The 22,333-nt window shown below is 33.4% G+C and overlaps 1 protein-coding gene across 1 annotated transcript; it reads left to right on the top strand.

The window, feature by feature from the left end:
* The first annotated feature begins 7,021 nt into the window (after positions 1–7,021).
* LOC120176946 lies at positions 7,022–20,362 on the top strand. The gene is made up of 6 exons (XM_039183220.1): positions 7,022–7,274; positions 7,445–7,643; positions 19,229–19,384; positions 19,634–19,873; positions 20,078–20,172; positions 20,232–20,362. The coding sequence occupies exons 1-6, from the start codon at positions 7,022–7,024 to the stop codon at positions 20,360–20,362; spliced, it is 1,074 nt and encodes a 357-aa protein (XP_039039151.1).
* The last annotated feature ends 1,971 nt before the right edge of the window (positions 20,363–22,333 follow it).

Genomic DNA, 22,333 nt, shown 5'->3' with positions numbered 1-22,333 from the left:
GTTTTCAAGTATGAAATGTTATAAAAAGTCAGTGTGACGTCTTCAACTCGCATTTAGGTAGTATACGAGTTAACCGTGTTATAGGTTTAACCAAATATTCCTACACATGGTTTAGCTTGTGCATATGTGAATCCTTGTGTTGGCTCCCAAATATATAATTTCCATGCACTTAGATACAACTTCCATTTCTTTAACTTACAAAATAACAATCAAATTAATACAAAGGAATTGTTTAATTTTTATCCAAAAAAAAATTAAAATGTCATTTCACATCTAATAGAGAAGATGCATTACATGTTACTATTCCTTGAATCATAAATCAACTAACATGCATTAAACCTTAAATCAACTAGCATCCCCACCATCATCATACAAAAATCACATATCACACAAAATCGTTCAAGCAATCATCTTACGCAATTCGTTATAACAGACACATTACTTCATAATCCACACAATCATCACGCACAAAATCAGTAGACATAACCCACAAATTTGTTCTAACAATCTTGCCCTTTCGATTTTCTTCAGTTTCTTCAAGAGTTCAACAATAACCACTCTTGAACAAGATATGAAAGGAGCATTATACCAAGCAAAAAACTGGCAACAAAACTCGCTCCCATTCCCATAATTTTCACACACAAAGAACCTCCTACAGGAGTTCTCATTATTCCAAGCAGTGATAATTTCAGTTTGTTCACCACAACGACAAACAAATACTGTACTTCTTGCTTTCATAATATTTTTCTTCGTCGGTGTTTCTTTTTCTTCTTCTTCTTCTTCTTAGTAAGGATTTTAAGGGCTGGTAGGGATTTAAGGGATTTAAGGGTTGGTAGGGATTTCAAAAGTTTTGTTTTGAAGAAAATCATTTCAAAAGGGACTTTATTTTAGGGATTTGAAGTAAAGGGCTAGTTGATGACACATTTTTATTTCATGTTAGCATCAATTATTTCATTTTTATTTTTAAACTTAATTCACGTATAATCCACATGGAAATGATATATTTTCTATTTTATTTAATTATTGCGCCAGCTTAGCAAACCTTTAATGATTTAACAACAGTTAACCCACAGTGGCTACATCTTAATTAAATAAAAATGAAAGTGATCAAATCTTTTCTTTTTTTTTTTTGAAATTAGTGAAGAAAAATAGACAAAACATTAAAAAAATTAATATTATAGTTTACCCTAAAATGTATAATCATTTTAAATTTAAAGATTTTTTTCTGTTTAATGTGAAATTAATAATCATTTTCTTATAAGACGTGATATTCTACCTTAAATTTATAAAAAAAATTATAGTCCTTGTGCTTTCTCTTTGGTTTCTTAATCTTTTCTGACTATGTCGGTATACAAATATTAATTATTAGAATAAAACAGGCAAAAAAGTAAATGAAACAAAAAAAATGTCGCTCCATTTAAATACATATAAAGGGATATAAAACTTGATCTGACTAGGAAAACTGATTTAAATTGACTTGAGTCGGAACTGTTTGTAATCTAAAGTGGTGATCATCCAAAATCGATTTGAGTCTGAATTGGTGTTGACATGAGCTAGAGTTGAACCTGATAATTTTGGATCTAAATTCGCCCTGCACATTACCTGAGAACGACCTAAACCCAAATTCAAACTGATACAATCGAACCCAACCTGTATCTGAGCTGATATGAACTTGAACCAAAAATTAACCTGATAAACAACTTATATTACCCTACATGTTATCAATCTGACCTGTAATTGACTCATCCTGTAAATGATCTAACTTATTATTATATTGATTTGATATTGATCCTAATTGGTATTAAATTGACTTGTAAATTTTAATTGATGAAGTTGTTAGATTATGAATTTATGATAATATAGTGTGACAAAACAATTCTTTTGTATTTAAAGCATATGATTAATTATGATCATTAAATTAATATGTTTAATTTTATATTTATAAATTGTAATATATAAATACACTAAAAAAACTCTATTAAATTAATAACTTAGGATTGAAAAAGTTAACGAAAATAATTCTTCACAGTTTAAAATAATTTATTAATTATAACCATTATATTAATAAATCTAAATATAATTATTAAATTAATAAACTTACTTTCAATATTTATTAATTATGATCATTAGATTAAAAAATTATTTTCTATATTAATTATAATTATTAGATTAAAATTTTCAATTATAATCATTAATTTAATTTTATTAAATGATATATTGATTGATTATTAATTTTATTATATTAGAAATTAGATTATATAAAATAATTTTAAATATCAATAAGTTTAAATAATTATTATTATTTAATAATTGATTAATAATTTAACTTAATATATACCCAACTTGATATTTACTTGACTTGTAAGTTATAAACTTTTAATTGACAATTGATATTATAATATGATAACTAACACACTAATTCTTCCCCCATTTAAAGCACGTGATTAATTATAATAATTAGATTAATAAATTTATTTTTATACAATAATATATAAATATATTCAAAAGTTTAATTAATTAATAATTTATGGATGATAAATATAATAAAAAAATAATTCTTCATCCTTTAAGACAAATAATTAATTATAATCATTAGAATAATAAGTTTAATTGTGATCATTATATTAAAAAAATACTTTCTATATCTGTAAATTGTAATGAATAAATAATTTATATTTATATATATCACTAATAATAATAAATTTTAAATTTTAAATTATTTTATTTAAATTATTCTGGATAAAGGATTCATTTTTATTATTAATTTTATTAGATTAACATTAGATTATATAAAATGATTTTAAAATATTAATAAGTGTAAACTACTATTAATGATGTAGGGAGGGAAGAGACAAGATAAAATTTCCATTCACTAAAGTTTTAAAAATTAGGAAGAGAAGAGAGAAGAAAAAAGATTTTCATTTTAAATATTCACTAAAATTTTAGAAAGTATGATTATAATTATATTAAATTAAAATTTATACTTTATATGTTATATTATATATTAACATTTAATCAAAGTTTATGAGTAAATTTAAGCTTTTAATCAAAATTGTTCTTTATTTATTTTTAATTATTGTAATTCAGTCTAATAATTTTAATATGTTGATATTTTTATTCGTGATATGTACTTACGTATGTATAATTTATTAATATATGTTATGTATGTATATATAATTTATTAATATATGATATGTATGTATATATGTATGATATTGATGCATATATGTAAGTATGATATACATACATGTCTATATATATGCATGCATCATACATACATGTATATATTTTATATAAATACGTACATGTTCAATATGTATACATACATATATACAATCATATATCCATGCATCATACATACATACATACGTGTTCTACATAGTACTGGCATCATACACGCATCTCATACATACATTCTCATTTGTCATGCATCAATATATTTTTTATAATATTTACTAAATAAAAATATTGATTAAGATGTTAAACTTTTGTTCACCTACTATTAAAATGAATGCAATTTAATCCAATTTATTATTAATTTAAGTTTCATATTTTATAATTGTTTTGATTTGATCACTGCATGTTGTTTAATTTATTTAAATTTCATATTATAATTTTATGTTTGTTCAATTTAATCATTAAAATTATATTATTTATCCAAAATTGCCCATACTTATTTATATTTTTGTAATTTACTCCAAACCCTATAAATCACATCATAAACTTCATTTCAAGCCTTATAAATTATATCATAATATGTAAATCCTATAAACTTTTGTTCATTAATATTTTAAATGGATACAATTTAGTCAATTTTTATATTAATTTCAACTCTACATTTTACAATAGTTTCAATCTAATCTTTGCATGTTGTTTAGTTTATTTAAATTTTAGCTTGTAATTTCACATTTGTTCAATTTTGCCCATAAAATTATATTTTTATCCGACATTACCCCATAATTATTTCTATTTTGTTATTTACTCCAAACCCTATAAATCACATCATAAACTTCATTTCAAATTCTATAAACTTTTGTTCGCCAACTTTTTAAATGGATGCAATTTACTCTAATTTTAATAATAATTTAAGCTTCACGTTTTACAATTGTTTCAATTTGATCCTTGTATGCTCATTAATTTATTTAAATTTTAGTTTTTAATTTCATGTTTGTTCAATTTAGTCCTTAAAATTATATTTTTATTAAAATTAACCTATAATTATTTCTAATTTTTTTGTTATTTAATGCAAAACATGTACAATTACAATTTACAATTCAACATTCATTAAAGGCATAAAAATAATTCAATAAAAAATGACCCAACCTGAAATCCATATGTACTCGATAAGATCTGACTTGAATTTTATTTGTTAAAAACATAACCCGATCTGAACGAGATCCAACCTAGAATCCATCCAAACCTAAATTAACTTGATATTTAACTTATTTAGATCTAAACCATTTTGAACTGAAATGATATTGATCTAAACTGAAATTAACCCGGCCACACCTGAACTAAATATTTTTTTCTCAACAATCAAATTATTTATTAAAATTTTGTCGTCCCGATTATGGCCTCGTTAAAAATCTCCCTACGCCTAAATGGACGAAAAGTGTACCGATAACCGGGGAAAAAAACGATCAAAAAATCTGAAACCATAATAAATCCACTAAACTGCACTGCTTACAATCAAGAAATTCTTAGCAAAAACAATCTACACAGAAAACAAAACTTTACTCTTCTCCTCACATCAGAAAGTCTCCCATCATGAAAAACACCCCCTTTGCTGTGAATAAACACTCCATTAACCATAAAAGAATGCAGCAAACCAGCGGAACAAAAAACCTACCACCATGCTTTAAATAATTCAGTTCTTGACATGCCTTGTTTCGCTAGAAAACCTACCATCCCATTACGAGCTCTTTGAACATAAAGAAACTTCACTCGACCAATTGTTCTCACCAGTCTGTCCACCTCGTCGAAGTACTCCCACCATTCCCACGGTCTCGTTAAAGGAAAAGTGATCCAATTAAGAACTACCTGACAATCCGATTCCACCTCGAGAGCCTTCATTCCTTGCCAACCCGCCTCAATGTAAACAGATAAAGCTCTTTTTATTGCAAATAATTCTGCAAATTCTGGACCCAAATCTGTCACTGGTCCGAAGAATAGAACTCTAATATCTCCGGAAGCTGATCTGAGCACCCCCACAGCCAGTAAAACCTTCTATCGCTGCCCCATCAACATTAAATTTTACCATTCCCTCTGCTGGAGGAAGCCATTCTGAGACTGCTTTTGCGTTACTATTATTCACAAAACAATTCAAAGGGCTCGTCCACCAATATCCATCATCCAAAATATCAGTCTTTTGTTCCTTTCAGCCAAATATAGGCTCTCATTTTCGAATAGAATAACAAGTATTTAACACTGCAATCTTTGTCATTAAAAATCTTTTTGTTTCGAGCCAACCAAATACTCCAAACGCTACAGCAATTGAGATGAACTACACTGTTCTCACATTTATCGGCCAAGATACATAAAAGCACGAGGAAATGAAATCGTCTAAGCTTTCTAATCTTAACCTCCCTGACACCGACAAATTAAAAAATTCCTTCCAGAAGAAACGCACAAATCGACAATCCACAAAGAGGAGACCTACATTTTCTATCCCCGACTCGCACCATGGACATTCTAGCCCATCCACCTGAACACCTCTCGAACTCAAGAACTCTTTGTTGGGATCCTTTCGATTTTCAACATCCAAAGGAACGATTTCACCTTTGGAGGTACTTTTGCCTTCCAAATTTTATTAAAATCGAAAGGATCTTGGGCATTTTCTACTCCTAATAAAAGCTCGGACAGCCTGTTCACCGAAAATCTGCCTGAAACATCATGAATCTAAATTAATCTATCAGCACTATCTTTGCACATTGATTCCTTAGAAAGGCTCAATTTTAACTCCTCCAAAATTACTAACTCCTTTGCTAATAAGAGCAGTGAAAACAAAGAAGGCCAATTTAACTCCTAAATATTCGACAGCCCCACTATCAAAGCCACCACTTCACCCTTCTTCAGCCAAAGCCTGTATAACTGAGGGTATAACCGACTGAGAGGACAATCTCTACACCAACTATCTTCCCAAAAGAGAATCGAACGACCATCACCTAACTTCCATCTAAACTCACTTCGATTCATCCAAACGTTTACCTCCTCACCATTTATGTTCCTAATGATTCCTTTCCAAATTGAAGAAACATCACCAATACGGACATTCTGAGCAATCCAATTCAAATCTTCTTCACCATATTTTGCACTTATACCCATCTCCATAATGCTTCCTTCTCCATCGAAAATCTCCAAGCCCATTTTGCTAATAAAGCTTTATTTTTATATTTTAAATTATCACCCCTGCCCCTCCAAGATTTTTGGGTTTGCATATTTTTCCCCAATTAACCCGAACTAACATCTTCAAGCCATCCGAGGAGCCCCAAATGAAGTTCCTTCTTATTTATCTAGCTTCAACAACACTGATTCAGGTACTTCAAATGAAGAAAAATAGTAAAGGGAAGCGCCGATAAAACTGAGTTTACTAGGATGATTCTGCCTGCAAAGGATAAAGACTTTATTTTCTAGTCTGCTAACTTTAAATAAAATCGCTCGACCACCGGCTCCCAAGTGCTCACATTTCTCGGATCAACCCCCAGAGGAATGCCCAAATAATTAATCGACAGAGACGCTATTTGGCACCTGTTGGAATTCCTAGAATTAAGGAACAATATCTTTTTTTTTCTTAATTCTAGGAGTTTGCCTTATGTAAATAGTCAACTAATCTAATTACATGATCTTAGGAATTATTTCCTAACTTAGAGTAGTTATTCCTTATAAATTGTAATTTATGTTTAGAGCAAAAAAGTATGAATTTCATTTCTTCTCACATTTGTTCATGGCATCAGAGCTGTATGACTCATTCGATCCTATTATGCTCTTCCTCTAGAAATTGTTCTTGCGTTGTTTTCTTCCTATGGCAGAACAACCAGAAAATCTTTTCGAATCTAAAACCTCAGCCCTTGTATCATCCAACACTTCATCCTCTACAGAAAATACATTCGATGTCTGCCTAACCAAATCTCAACTCGAAGCCCTACACAAGATACTTGAAACACCTACTGCTCATGGATCCTTGGCTATTCAAGGTACTACTTTTAATATTACTTCGGATTCAACTAATCAATCCGCTTGGATCCTGGATTCAGGTGCCTCCGACCACATGACAGGTAACTCATCCCTGTTCCATAGCTACATCCCTGTCACAATCAATCTCGTATCCGAATAGCTAATGGTTCATACTCGCCTGTTGATGGGACTGGGGCAATTCAACTCACTGAAAAACTCTCTCTTGACAAATTCTTACATGTCCCAAGTTTATCCTGCAATTTACTGTCAGTTAGTAAACTAATTGAGGATAATGATGCTCTTGTTGAATTTTCTGCTCGTGGTTGTGTTATACAGGAACAGAAATCGGGGAAGATGATTGACACTGCTAAGGTCGATGATGGACTCTACATATGGAATAAAGACAATAAGAAAGGAAGTTTGGCGTTATCTGCTTCTCATGCGGACACAATTATGCTGTGGCACCAAAGGTTAAGACACCCAAACTTCTTGTACATGAAGTATGTATTTCCACTGTTATTTCAAAATAAAAATTCAAATTCCCTAAAGTGTGAAATCTGGCAACTCTCAAACATACTCGTGTTCCTTATACATTAAAACCTTACATCCAATCCAAACCTTTCTCCTTAATACACAGTGATCTATGGGGGGCTAGTCGAGTGAAAATATTACGGGGGCTAGATGGTTTATAACATTTATTGATGATCATACTAGAGTTTGTTGGATTTATCTCCTCAAAGAAAAGTCCGAAAACACCTAAAGTATTCCAAAATTTTCATTCAATGATTAGAACCCAATTCAATTCCACCATACAAACGCTCCGCACCGATAATGGAAGAGAGTACTTCAACTCAATTTTAAGTCCTTACCTTGCAGAACAAGGCATCATACACGAAAGCTCCTGTCCAGACATACCACAACAAAATGGAATTTCGGAAAGGAAAAATCGGCACCTATTAAATGTTGCTCGAACTCTAATGTTTACCACAAATACCCCAAAATACCTATGGGGAGTTGTTCTAACCGCATGCTACCTAATTAACCGAATGCCATCCAAAGTCCTTAAATTTCAAACACCTCTAAATACCCTTCAAAAAGCTTTCCCTCTTTCGTCACCATTTTTCGGCGGGGACAATCGTTTATTGTTTTAAAAACAGTTTCGACTTTAATTTTGGAAAATCCGGTGTTTTGGAATTAAATTGGGTAAAGCTGAAAAGAGTCGTCATCAACCTTTGGGTTAGGTAGGTCGAATACCTAAAAATGTCTTTTAAAAAAATCATTTTTTAAGAAAAAAGCTGGTCTGCGTTTACCAAAATTCAATTAAAACGGGTTCGGGAGTCGATTACGCGTGGGGAAGGATTAGCACCCCCACAGAGCCCTAAATCGGTACCTAATCTATTAATTAATGTCTTTGCAATGAAATTTACAAATTCGAATTTAATTTGATTTATGATCCCCAACAAAACAACAACATACAAATTTTGTCATATTTAAAAGCACCCAAATAGATTAAATTAGAATTACCAAGTCTTTTAGAAAGATAAAGAATATTCGATCATTTAAAAATATCGAGACCATATCTTAAATAGTTATAACAACATTTTCTTGATAAATTTAAATAGCCGAACATTTCTTTTTCTTCCATTCCCAAGTTTTAAAGTGATGAATCAATTTCTTAAGTATCACTGATGGGATACACATTTATTTTAAAATCGTTAAAAGCGGACCTCGAATAAGTTAAGACGACTCACTTAAAACGATTTTAAATTAAAAATGTATTACCCTTAATCCAATTATGTAATAATGTCGAGTTATGCACATGAGTATATCATACATATGAATATGTCGTCATATGAAAATCCTATATGCAAATAAATGTACATCAAAAGAATCGTGTGAAAACGTGTATTAGGCTATTTAATGGAAAGCTACAAAATACATACATACTACAATTATTTAAAAACAAAGGCTTTATTTGATAAAAAACAAACTGCCTTGAATAAATATAAGCATGCAATTACAATTAATATAAATAATAATATATATATATATATATATATATATATATATATACATATATTAAGTCACTTAACCAAGGACTACGTGATACATTAAAAACATATACACTATTTATATATAATGCTTTTAACACATATACACAAATATAAAATATTATATATATATACCATACCAAATTACGTGCATCATGCGACATATATAAGTATATATTTACAAATTACACAACACATACACAGTAAAAAAAATCTAATATGATGACTTGAATGAACAAATGACAAATATGGCAGGCCAAAGTATGAAAACTTAAATATAAACGCAAGAACAAAAATGCAATAGCCTTAAAATTGCAGATTCTAATGAACAAAACTAAGATTAAATTATACGTACATAAAGGCTAAATAAAATTAGTGCATAAAGTGTAAGGTGCAAATAAATAAATGCAGAAAATTTAGGGGATTAACTAAGCGAACAGCATATTAAATTAACAATAAAGATAAGGACTAAATAAAATAAACCAAAACCCCAAGGATGAAATCTACGAACAATAGAAGCTATAAATAAAACATGCATTCGGGACTTTATCGAAGTAAACTAAAAATTTACAAGCTAAATCAATAAACATTAAAAGGTAACAAATCAAAAGAGGGACTAAAATGGAAATACCAGAAAATTATGAAGGATCACGGAGAGCATTTGCTCCTTTAGCCTTTGAAATGGATTCCACCGAGATTGGTCTCCAGACTCCAAGTTACTTTAGGAATATAAAATACATATATATATTTTTAACATATTTCATTCCCCAATTTCAAATTGAGATTAACACAAAACAAAGTTCTTCACAGGTTCATCCCAAACCCAGAAAACGATAGTCTCCATCGTTCCTCAACCACGTCTCCATCGTGGGTTGACTCCGACAACCACTCGCCGGCGTCGGAGAAAGTGGAGACCAATATCAACCGAAAATCTCCATTCCGAGCATAGATCCGGACCCCGATGGGTCTAAAACACCTCCAAACGCTGCAGATAGTGATGCTTGGAACTCCAATGACTCAAATAAGCTAGGTAAAATTCTAATTCCTATTTTATTTCCTAGTTATATTTCATTTCCATATACACACAAAACACTGAAAAATAAAGATGAGAAATACCCAAAAGAATGGCATATTTTGTATTGCTTCTTGAATTACAAAAAAATGAAAATAGGAATCAACTCCCCTGTTTAACTGTCTTTCTTCTTTTCCCCGTGTAAAAACCGAGCCCCCTTGTTCGAACGGATTTTCCTCCCCCCGTTCGAATGTTCCCTTGTTTATTTATGCTTGTTGAGCAGTGATTGTTCCACTAGTGTTTATTTAATGAAAATTAGGTTATATTGGAGTAGGTTTAGTGGAGTGAAAATGGGATGGTACTTGGTGGAGCATGGGCACGTGAATTGTAGAGTGGGTGGAGTATGGTGGAGTGGGTGGATGGATGGTAATATTTTTTATTTGTTGTTCTTGTTCATTGATGGGTGATGACTCAGTTATTGTCTGCAGATGAGTGGGAGTATGGGTAATGGTAGGATATAATAAAAATAGTGCTTACAGCTGCCCCTCTTTGCTTATTACAGTTAAACGGAATGAAGCAAAGATAATAAAAGCACCATTTTTCTTCTTGATCTCTTCTTATCATGCTGTGAACTCCTCACTGGGAATATCAATTCTTCTCTTCCTGCGAAATTCGTCGGGTCCTTGTCGCAAATGATGTCGTCCTTTGCTTCATTCTCTTGGCCAAGTCTTCATCTTTAGTTCCTCAGGTTATGAGTTCTTCTCATTATGATCTTTCTCCTTTAGGACAAGTCCTTCTCATTATGAACTTTTCTAGAAATGTCAATCCCTCAAGCGAGGCGTCACTGATTCGAAATGTCGTGAATCTCGTCCCTTTTCCTTTACTTTTTTCTTTTTTTCTTTTCTTTTTTTTCTTTATTATCCTTGCTTTACTTTTTTTGTTCTCTTTTTCTTTTCTTTTTGCTCTATTTCTTTTTCTCTTTTTTTTCTCTTTTTGTTCTGATTGGATCTTCGCACTTGACATTTGGTTCACCTTTTGGTATATCCTCTAGATTGATGTCTTCACTCATGTGAACAAATTTCTTCCACCTTTCCCCCAGTGTGGAGGGTGATCCTTGGTTAGGGTTGAATCAGAAGAAAAACACTATAGGCTCAAAAGGGACAACAAAGGATATATATATATATGGATAAATGAAACAAATCGTTCATCATCTCATACATAGAAGCCCTTGAAAAGAGGTATCCCCAGGGGATAGATTTTTCAGGATTAATTCTATTCACATAAAAAATGTAATTAATGCATGATAGAATTATTTCGAATTAATTCTCCTTTCTGCTTCTTGCTCCCAACATGTCTCAATTGTTTAGATTCATCTTCAGGAAGTTGATGCGAGATACCCCACGTTGTATCTTATGATAGGAAGGTTCATGCTCAAGTGAACAACTCAATGCCTTAGGTTTTATTGATAGAAAAATGTTGTTTTTCTTCTAAAAAACGATGGTGTGACTTTATTAACTCAAAGGTATCGATATGACTCTTTGTATCTCCATGAATTATTCTGGGTAAAAATTGAGGGATTTTTTTTGGGACAGGATAAGAAAGGTCTGATCTTGCCATATTTCAAAAATCTATAATTCTTGAATAATTAAAAGAATCCTTAATTCATTCGATATTCGAATAACTAAAGATTAAAATTTGCTCAATTATTCAACCTTAGAAGGTAGAATAAGTTCAGTCACTTAAAAGATTAAGCAAGTATAAAAGATAGAACAAAAATGATTTCAAACAAAACAATGCTCTCAATGCAATGGTAGATGCAATGCCCCCATCATTTTCCAATTATCCATGCCCCTGAATCAATCAAGTTCTAGATCTTGTGCTTCAGTGCCTCACAATTCTCGGAGGAATGTCATGAGATTCTTATGTGATAACTATACACGATATCAACATCGTAACCCTCGGGATATGGAGAATATTTTCTCAGATCATTCTAGAAGGCTCAGTCCTACAATCAGCTGAACAAGCTCCAACTGTACTTATTTCAGCTTCTTGATTTTATTAGTGTCACGTGGTAGGACCACTTTATAGAATCCTCTATGAATTAGCTTTATTTTTTTATGAATTATGCATGTAAAATGCTTAAATGAATGTTATGCAGAATGTAAATGCATGCCAAATGCAAATGCAAAAGGTGTCATTCCAGAGTGACCATCTTAAAACAACTTTCATTGAACACAAAGGTCTCAATACATCAAACAAACTTTACATATAATGGACAGCTTTTGCTCCGAACTTTTCTATCTCTTTCAAAAGCCAATTTAACTTCCACTCATGCTCGAGAGTTGAGTTGTCAATCTGATTCAAATCTCTTGCAAAGCCAGCTAAATCAACCCATTTGTCAGCCACATTGCTTGCTTGAGTAACCGCCTCATCATAGCATTGTATTTTTTCTCCACTTTACATTTTAACCTTTGAAGTTGTAAGCAATATTGATCATTCTCTCTAGTAAGAGACTCAGTGCGATCATAAAGTTCTCGTGCAAGATTTTTATAATCATGTACTAACTCTGTCATTGTTTTATTATCGGCTCTACTTGTTTCGAGTTCAATATCTTTCTTACTATTATGGTTTTGAAACCAGGCCTCTGCATCGGTAAGGGTTGTTCTCAACATTTCATTCTTTGTTTGCCATATCCCTAACTCATGTAAGGCTTTTTTACGTTCATTTTCCACAATCTGCAGATCACGATAGCACGTCTTAGCTCGTTCTTCATGCATTTTACAATTTCTTTTCCATTGTTCGATACCACTCTTCAATTTAGAGGCTTCTTTTTCCCATTCTTCTGGAGTATTACCTAACCCAACACTTTGAAAGGTTTGATTGATTCTTTGAAAACCATCTTGTATGGCTTCCAATTCTCTGTTCAGAATGTCCTTTTCGTTTTGTAATTGAAGTATTTGAGCTTCATATTTCAATATATGCTCTTCGTTTTGGATACCCTTATTAATGCTTTTTTCCTTAGACTCACTCAGTTTCGCCTCGACCATATGTTTGACTATTGAACCTGGTTAACCCTCATTCTCAAATTCTAATACTCCATGCTCTAGTAAGCAATTAATTCGCCTCGATCATATGTTTGACAATTGACATTGGCATCATACCACTCCAGATATGGAGGTTGTAAAGGCTTCACATACTGCGGGGACACCTCCCGGGCTTCTAAAAGCTTATCATATAACTTCTTATATGATATAGGGATAGAATCAAAATGAGAGCCACCTCTCGGCTTAGATGGAACTAGATTCATCAGGTTTATTTCTCCTAACGATGTAAGTATACTCTCAAATGTCCACGAGTTTTGATTGCATGGTTTATTTTCATTCTTTTATACTTATACAGTTGTCACCATTTCCTTGGGATCTCCAGAAAACTTGTTGATACGAATGGTGACTGTGCGTGGCTTCTCATATTGGCTAGAATCAGTAAGTTCTAAAGTAGTCCCTTGTGTATTTGACACCTCATGGTTGCTTTCGTCGAGCTCATTTTTTTCTGATGTAGAAGTCCCACTTCCTTTGGACAAAACATCTATCTTATCCATCATCCTGGACATCTGATCTTTTATCTCTCTTATTTCCTTTTGCTCTTCCTCAGCCATGCGATCTTTGGGCGCAGATCTCTCCACTATTCTCGACGCTTTCTTAGGATGCCACTTCTCAGCTGTGTTATAGTCTGCTTGATCACGAAACCCCTTGTCCATCATGAAAGCCTTCTACTATGCTGACCACTCACAAATTGACACCTTTTGATTATGTCATGATCATGCAATGTAAAGAAAAAAAACCCACATAAAAAACAAGGTAGTACAAATAGGATAACAAAATGAAAAAAAGCAACAATAGCAAAATAAATAAGCCAATGCAAAAATAAGAATGCAAATGCAAATGCACGAGGTGTTAACTCTGAAAGTGACCACTTATAGAACAACCTTCATTTAGACGACAAGAATTCAGTAAGTACACCATGTAGTCAAAATATAATTGTGATTCTTTATCTCTTCATTTCTTTGAGTCGTACTCTTCATGGAATCTATCATTTCACTTCCAAAATTGTCGGTGTATTTTATCACCTTTGATGACATCGGATGTCCTTAAATTGAATCTTGAAATCTCTATTCTTACCTCTAATGTGAATTGGTTTTCATGTCCTTATGAAAGATCTTCTCATCATTGGTATGACTGTATCTATCTTTTGAGTCAACATCTTGGCCTTTGCACCTTTAAAGAAAGTCTTCACTCAGCTTCAAATTTCTTCCTTCATTGGACTTCTTTCTTCATGGATCGGTCTTCAATCAGTTTCAAATTTCTTCATTCATCGGATGTCTTTTTTCATAGACTGTCTTCAATCTGTTTAAGATTTCTTCAATCATCGAATGTCATTCTTCATGAATCATTTGAATGTTTTTAGATCTCCCGATTTTTACTACATGGTTAAGAATTTCTTACCTCATTATGACCAGCCTTCTTATTAGTCAATCACTTGTGAATTAACACCTTTGGATGACATGAAGATGCAAATGCAATAAATCCAAAATAAAATGGACATAAAACCAAAATGGGTTAGTACACATAATATAAACAACAAAATAATAAGCATCGTAATCATTAAATAAAACCTACCCTCACATGTTGGCTACGCAATCATGCTTTAGTAGATCCTACCCAACATGATATATACCCCCATGCTTTGTTATTCAAAAAAAAATCCTAACCTCATGATATCTAATTCACAGGCTTTGTACGAAAATATAAAACCTAATCGCATGCTTTTCTAATTCGCATACTTCTTGCAAAAAATAAATACATTCGAGGAAAATGTTAGAATGAGTTTCCCCCTTGTGACTTTTGAAGAATCGCGGACAGAGATTCAGTATAAGACAAGCAGAGGTTTAGTAACACTAACAGGGTCCTCGAATTGTCCTTTGCTGGTGCCCCCTTGGGCTTGCCAGACCCTCGACCCTTACCCATTATAGGCTTAAACGGGTCAAGTTCAGTTCGAGAGGATACATTTCCCTATGTCCATGAGAGGAAACTCAATGTTTCGCTCGTAAACATAAGGCATATGTACCCAGAGGTTACTTACTAAAGCCCATGCGGAGAAAAACAATTTTTCTCATGTAAGCGTAGCGTTCACCTCTACCTAACGGGACAAAGCACAGTTAGAAGGCTCTAAAAATCAAAGGGTTGTAGCGACAGTGGGGAAACTAATAATCCTTTGCCTCGATCCAAGAAAAGCAACAGACTAAAGTGAAGGTCAGAAAACTGAAACATGTAAATCACACATTAGTACAACTATTTATTTATTAATCAAACTAAAAATTAAAATGCAAACAAAATATTTAAAACAAACAAGGGATCAAAAACCAAATTAAAACATACTTATAAATTTCATTTGCAAAGATAATTAATTAATCGACTATCGGCCTGGCTCTCTAAAAGCATCCCCAGTGGAATTGCCAAGCTGTCGTCACCGTTTTTCGGCAGGGACAATCGTTTATTGTTTTAAAAACAGTTACGACTTTAATTTTGGAAAATCCGGTGTTTTGGAATTAAATTGGGTAAAGCTGAAAAGAGTCGCCATCAACCTTTGGGTTAGGTAGGTCGAATACCTAAAAAATCTTTTAAAAACAATTTTAAGAAAAAATCATTTTTAAAACAAAAGCTGGTATGCGTTTACTAAAAATTCAATTAAAACGGGTTCGGGAGTCGATATGCGTGGGTAAGGATTAGCACCCCCACAGCGCCCTAAATCGGTACCTAGTCGATTAATTAATGTCTTTGCAATGAAATTTACAAATTCGAATTTAATTTGATTTATGATCCCCAACAAAACAACAACATACAAATTTTATCATATTTAAAAGCACCCAAATAGATTAAATTAGAATTACCAAGTATTTTAGAAAGATAAAGAATATTTGATCATTTAAAAATATCGAGACCATATCTTAAATAGTTATAACAACATTTTCTTGATAAATTTAAATAGCCGAACATTTCTTTTTCTTCCATTCCCAAGTTTTAAAGTGATGAATCAATTTCTTAAGTATCACTGATGGGATACACATTTATTTTAAAATCGTTAAAAGCGGACCTCGAATAAGTTAAGACGACTCACTTAAAACGATTTTAAATTAAAAGGGTATTACCCTTAATCCAATTATGTAATAATGTCGAGTTATGCACATGAGTATGTCATACGTATGAATATGTCGTCATATGAAAATCCTATATGCAAATAAATGTACATCAAAAGAATCGTGTGAAAACGTGTATTAGGCTATTTAATGGAAAGCTACAAAATACATACATACTACGATTATTTAAAAACAAAGGCTTTATTTGATCAAAAACAAACTGCCTTGAATAAATATAAGCATGCAATTACAATTAATATAATATAGAGTATATATATATATATATATATATACATATATTAAGTCACTTAACCAAGGACTACGTGATACATTAAAAACATATACACTATTTATATATAATGCTTTTAACACATATACACAAATATAAAATATTATATATATATACCATACCAAATTACGTGCATCATGCGACATATATAAGTATATATTTACAAATTACACAACACATACACAGTAAAAAAAATCTAATATGATGACTTGAATGAACAAATGACAAATATGGCAGGCCAAAGTATGAAAACTTAAATATAAACGCAAGAACAACAACAACAACAAAACCAATTCCCATATGCAATGGGGTAAGGGTAGTAGGCTGCCCCCAACGCCAGGTTGAGAGTAGCTTCCGTGGAAGACCTCCGACAGTCAGAAAATTAAAAATATAGATAAAATGCAAAACATGTATAAATAAATACATAAATACATAGTTGAACAGTATTCATATGCAGTCATAAATATCATTAATATCATATGCGCGTTTGAAATGGGAAGTAATCCCTGCAAATAAATCTCTGCATACAGACAGAAACGTAAGACCCGACTAAATTTAAAAGTGAAGAGAATATTACACAGAAGTCCACGATAGCAAGCCCAGTTCTAAGCCTTCATAAATACCAATAACAGAAACGTATAAAAAGTAGAATTCATGGAAATTACTACAAAGACATTAAAAGAAGACAGAGATGATACACCCTAGAGATGTGACCCACACTACTCGACTACCCTAGTCTTTAGTCTCCATACTTTCCTATCAGAGGTCATGTCATCGGTAAGGGCTAAATCTATCAAATCAGATATAAATCAAATCAGATTCTAATGAACAAAACTAAGATTAAATTATACGTACATAAAGGCTAAATAAAATTAGTGCATAAAGTGTAAGGTGCAAATAAATAAATGCAGAAAATTTAGGGGATTAACTAAGCGAACAGCATATTAAATTAACAATAAAGATAAGGACTAAATAAAATAAACCAAAACCCCAAGGATGAAATCTACGAACAATAGAAGCTATAAATAAAACATGCATTCGGGACTTAATCGAAGTAAACTAAAAATTTACAAGCTAAATCAATAAACATTAAAAGGTAACAAATCAAAAGAGGGACTAAAATGGAAATACCAGAAAACTATGAAGGATCACGGAGAGCATTTGCTCCTTTAGCCTTTGAAATGGATTCCACCGAGATTGGTCTCCAGACTCCAAGTTACTTTAGGAATATAAAATACATATATATATTTTTAACATATTTCATTCCCCAATTTCAAATTGAGATTAACACAAAACAAAGTTCTTCACAGGTTCATCCCAAACCCAGAAAACGATACTCTCCATCGTTCCTCAACCACGTCTCCATCGTGAGTTGACTCCGACAACCACTCGTCGGCGTCAGAGAAAGGGGAGACCAATATCAACCGAAAAATCTCCATTCTGAGCATAGATCCAGACCACGATGGGTCTAAAACGCCTCCAAACGCTGCAGATAGTGATGCTTGGAACTCCAATGACTCAAATAAGCTAGGTAAAATTCTAATTCCTATTTTATTTCCTGGTTATATTTCATTTCCATATACACACAAAACACTGAAAAATAAAGATGAGAAATACCCAAAAAAATGGCGTATTTTGTATTGCTTCTTGAATTACAAAAAAATGAAAATAGGAATCAACTCTCCTGTTTACACTGTCTTTCCTCTTTTCCCCGTGTAAAAACCGAGCCCCCTTGTTCGAACAGATTTTCCTCCCCCCGTTCGAATGGTTCCCTTGTTTATTTATGCTTGTTGAGCAATGATTGTTCCACTAGTGTTTATTTAATGGAAATTAGGTTATACTGGAGTAGGTTTAGTGGAGTGAAAATGGGATGGTACTTGGTGGAGCATGGGCACGTGAATTGTAGAGTGGGTGGAGTGTGGTGGAGTGGGTGGATGGATGATAATATTTTTTATTTTTTTTCTTGTTCATTGATGGGTGATGACTCGGTTATTGTCTGCAGATGAGTGGGAGTATGGGTAGTGGTAGGATATAATAAAAATAGTGCCTAAACTTTTTTTCCATGTTCCTACCTTACCGGTTAAATTATTCGGGTGTAAAGCCTTTGGCCATAACCATCAACCCAACCTATCTAAACTTGACTCTCGTGCTCATACTTGTGTTTTTGTTGGCTACTCCCCTACGCAAAAAGGGTACAAACGTTACTCACCTACTTTGCATCGTACATTTGTTTCCCGAGATGTAACCTTCTTTGAAACAGAACCATATTTTTTAGCAACTCATCTTCAGGGGGAGATTCTCAATGAAGATGAGAACCTCAATACCCTCCTTATTACTCCACCACCCGATCCTAATCTACCACAAAATTTTCATACAAATGACATCCTCATAGTCCCCTCACAGCAGCCCTCTTCCCAGCAGCACGATGATGATCCTAGTCTGCAGAAACAACAATAGCTTGCTCCTGAAACTCAGCAACTCTGTGCTCCTGAACTCCGGGTTTATTCAAGGCATCATTACTCTCCTGAAACTGACATAGCAGTTCCAAATTCATCTCCAACCATCGACTGTTCTACAACAGAGGTAACCCCTGATTCTCCATCTATTGATCTCCCAATTGCTATTCGAAAAGGTGTAAGGACCTGCACCCAACACCCTATCTCTCAGTTTGTGTCTTATGGAAATCTATCCAAGTCATACAAAAACTTTGTGACAAATATTGACCATGTAAAAACTCCAAGGGATGTGAAGGAAACTCTTGAATCAACCGAATGGAAACATGTTGTAATGGAAAAAATGAATGCTCTAAAAAACAATGGAACATGGGAAATCTCGGATCTGCCTTAAGGGAAAAAAACAGTAGGCTGCAAATGGATTTTCACCACCAAATTCAAAACTGATGGAACTATTGACAGGCACAAGGCTCGACTTGTGGCAAAGGGATTCACTCAGACATATGGGCTCGACTATGATGAGACCTTTGCTCCTGTTTCCAAACTTAATACTATTCGGGTTCTTCTATCACTTGCTGCAAATCTTGATTGGCCTTTGACTCAGTTGGATGTTAAAAACTCCTTCCTAAATGGTGAATTGGCCGAGGAAGTGTATATGGACTTTCCACCAGGATTCGAAGAAGAAAAAAGTTGGGTATGCAGGTTAAAGAAATCACTATATGGGTTAAAACTATCCCCAAGAGCTTGGTTTAGTCGATTTGCCAAAGCTATGACCAGCAGGGCATATACCCAAAGACAAGCTGACCATACCATGTTCTACAAACATTCAAAGGAAGGTAAACGCTCCATCCTTATAGTCTATGTTGACGATATCATTCTAACATGAGATTATTCGAATGAAATCAGATGCCTAAAAGAGTTCCTTAGCAATGAATTTGAGCTTAAGGACTTGGGAAATCTAAAATACTTCCTTGGAATGGAAGTAGCAAGGTCTCGAACAGGTATCTCAATCTCTCAACGAAAATATGTTCTAGATTTACTAAGGATACTGGCATGTTAGGTTGCAGACCTGCAGAGACCCTGATGGAATTCAATTTGAAACTTGGAAATAATGAAGATGGAGAGGAAGTAGACAGGGGGAGATATCAACGACTTATGGGAAAACTTATATCTATCCCACACTCGTCCTGACATTGCTTTCAGTGTGAGTGTTGTCAGCCAATTTATGCATAACTCAAGGGAGAAACATCTAGAGGTTGTCCATAGGGTGTTGAGATACTTGAAGGGAACCCCGGGTAAGGGCCTATACTTCAAGAAAACAAATAACCGATATGTAGCATCTACACAGATGCTGATTGGGCAGGTTCAGTGAATGATAGAAGGTCTACAAGCGGTTACTGCAGTTAAGTGTGGGGTAACCTTGTGACATGGAGAAGTAAAAACCAATTTGTTGTAGCCTGCAATAGTGCTGAAGCTGAATATCGACACGGTATATGCGAGGGAATTTGGATACAACGACTAATGAGGGAATTAAAATGCCTCACATCATACCTATGAAATTGTACTGTGATAACCAGGCAGCAGTGAGCATAGCATACAATCCGGTTCACCATGATCGTACCAAACATGTAGAAATAGATCGCCATTTTATCAAAGAAAAGATCGAATCAGGGGAAGTATGCATAACCTATCTACCAACTAAACAAAAAATTGCAGACTTGTTTACTAAGAGCCTAAACAAGAACATGTTTGAAGATCTCACTAGCAAGCTGGGTTTGATGAACATCTATACACCAGCTTGAGGGGGAGTGTTGGAATTCCAAGAATCAAGGAACAATATCTCTTTTCTTAATTCTAGGAGTTTGCCTTATGTAAATAGTCAACTAATCTAATTCCCTGATCTTAGGAATTATTTCCTAACATAGAGTAGTTCTTCCTTATAAATTGTAATTTACGTTTAGAGCAAAAAAGTACGAATTTCATTTCTTCTCACATTTGTTCAGCACCCATACAGACTAGCATAATGCTCCAGTCCATTCTGTTCCACTTTAATTCCTATCACGACAGACTTGTTGAAGTTGATTCTCAAACCTGAACAAGCCTCAAAACCTCTTAGGATGCACTTCACATTCAATAAGCTCTGCTCGTTCGCTCTAAGGAACAATATGGTGTCATCTGCAAGCTGAAGATGAGACAATGATAAACCAGGAACGATATTGCTTACACCCTCAATTTTTCCTGACAAAACTGCCTTCTCAAATAACTTATGAAGGGCTTCAGTAACCAGAATAAATAAAAACGGAGAAATCAGATCCCCATGCCTCAACCCTTTCTTCGATTGAATTTCCTTTGTCTGTGACCCGTTTAAAAGCACTGAAATTCTTACTATAGACACACATTGAAAATTCCACTCCCTCCATTTTTCCCCAAAACTCATCCTAGTATCATCATAAAGATCCCAAAAAATGCAATCATAAGCTTTTGGAAAATTTGGCTTAAAGATGATGCCCCCTTTTGATGTGCATCCTTTTGTAACGAATGAATCACCTCATTTTCTGTTAATATTCCATCGAAAATTTGCCTTCCAGAAACAAAAGCACAATGAGTTTCGCTCACCAGCTTTGCTATAAACTTTCTCAATCTACTCGATAAAACGTTCGCAAGAATTTTATAAATTGAGCTTATCAGACTAATCAGCTTGTAATCCGATATATTACTCGGGCTCTTCGATTTTGGAATGAGGGCAATGAAGATCGAATTTATGTTTCCTTTAAAATATCCCCTGCTATAAAAATCATCAATGACTAATCAATTTTGATTTAATAAAGCTCCAACACTTCTTGTAAAATAACATGTTAAAACCATTAGGCCCCGGGGCTTTAGAGTCGTCATAACTCCACACCGCTTCCTTCACCTCATCCACCGAGAACGATTTCCCTAATTCATTTGCTTCGTCTGTTAAAAGATGACAAATGTTTAGCTCATATACCACCGACCAATTCCTCCTATTTCGACTGAAGTGATTTTCAAAGTGTCGTAACACTTTTTCCTTCAGCCTAGCAAGATTGTCCCTTCCTCCAACCCCTAATTTTGCCCCACAAAAAACCCCCTCTTTGCCCAAATTTTGACTACCTTATAAAAAAATGCAGAGTTTCTGTCACC

This window comes from Hibiscus syriacus, unplaced genomic scaffold, assembly GCF_006381635.1.
Source record: "Hibiscus syriacus cultivar Baekdansim isolate YM2019G1 unplaced genomic scaffold, ASM638163v2 tig00112261_pilon, whole genome shotgun sequence".
NCBI lineage: Eukaryota > Viridiplantae > Streptophyta > Magnoliopsida > Malvales > Malvaceae > Hibiscus > Hibiscus syriacus.
The sequence above is the reverse complement of the archived record's forward strand: the minus strand, read 5'-3'. Positions and strand labels throughout refer to the sequence as shown.

Excerpts from the sequence above, each read along its gene's own strand:
- LOC120176946 (XM_039183220.1), top strand. The coding sequence starts at position 7,022 with ATGGCAGAACAACCAGAAAATCTTTTCGAATCTAAAACCTCAGCCCTT. Across the intron at positions 19,385-19,633 it reads ACCCAACACCCTATCTCTCA|GCACAAGGCTCGACTTGTGG; the intron begins GTTTGTGTCTTA and ends AACTATTGACAG. Across the intron at positions 19,874-20,077 it reads GAAAAAAGTTGGGTATGCAG|ATGCCTAAAAGAGTTCCTTA; the intron begins GTTAAAGAAATC and ends GAATGAAATCAG.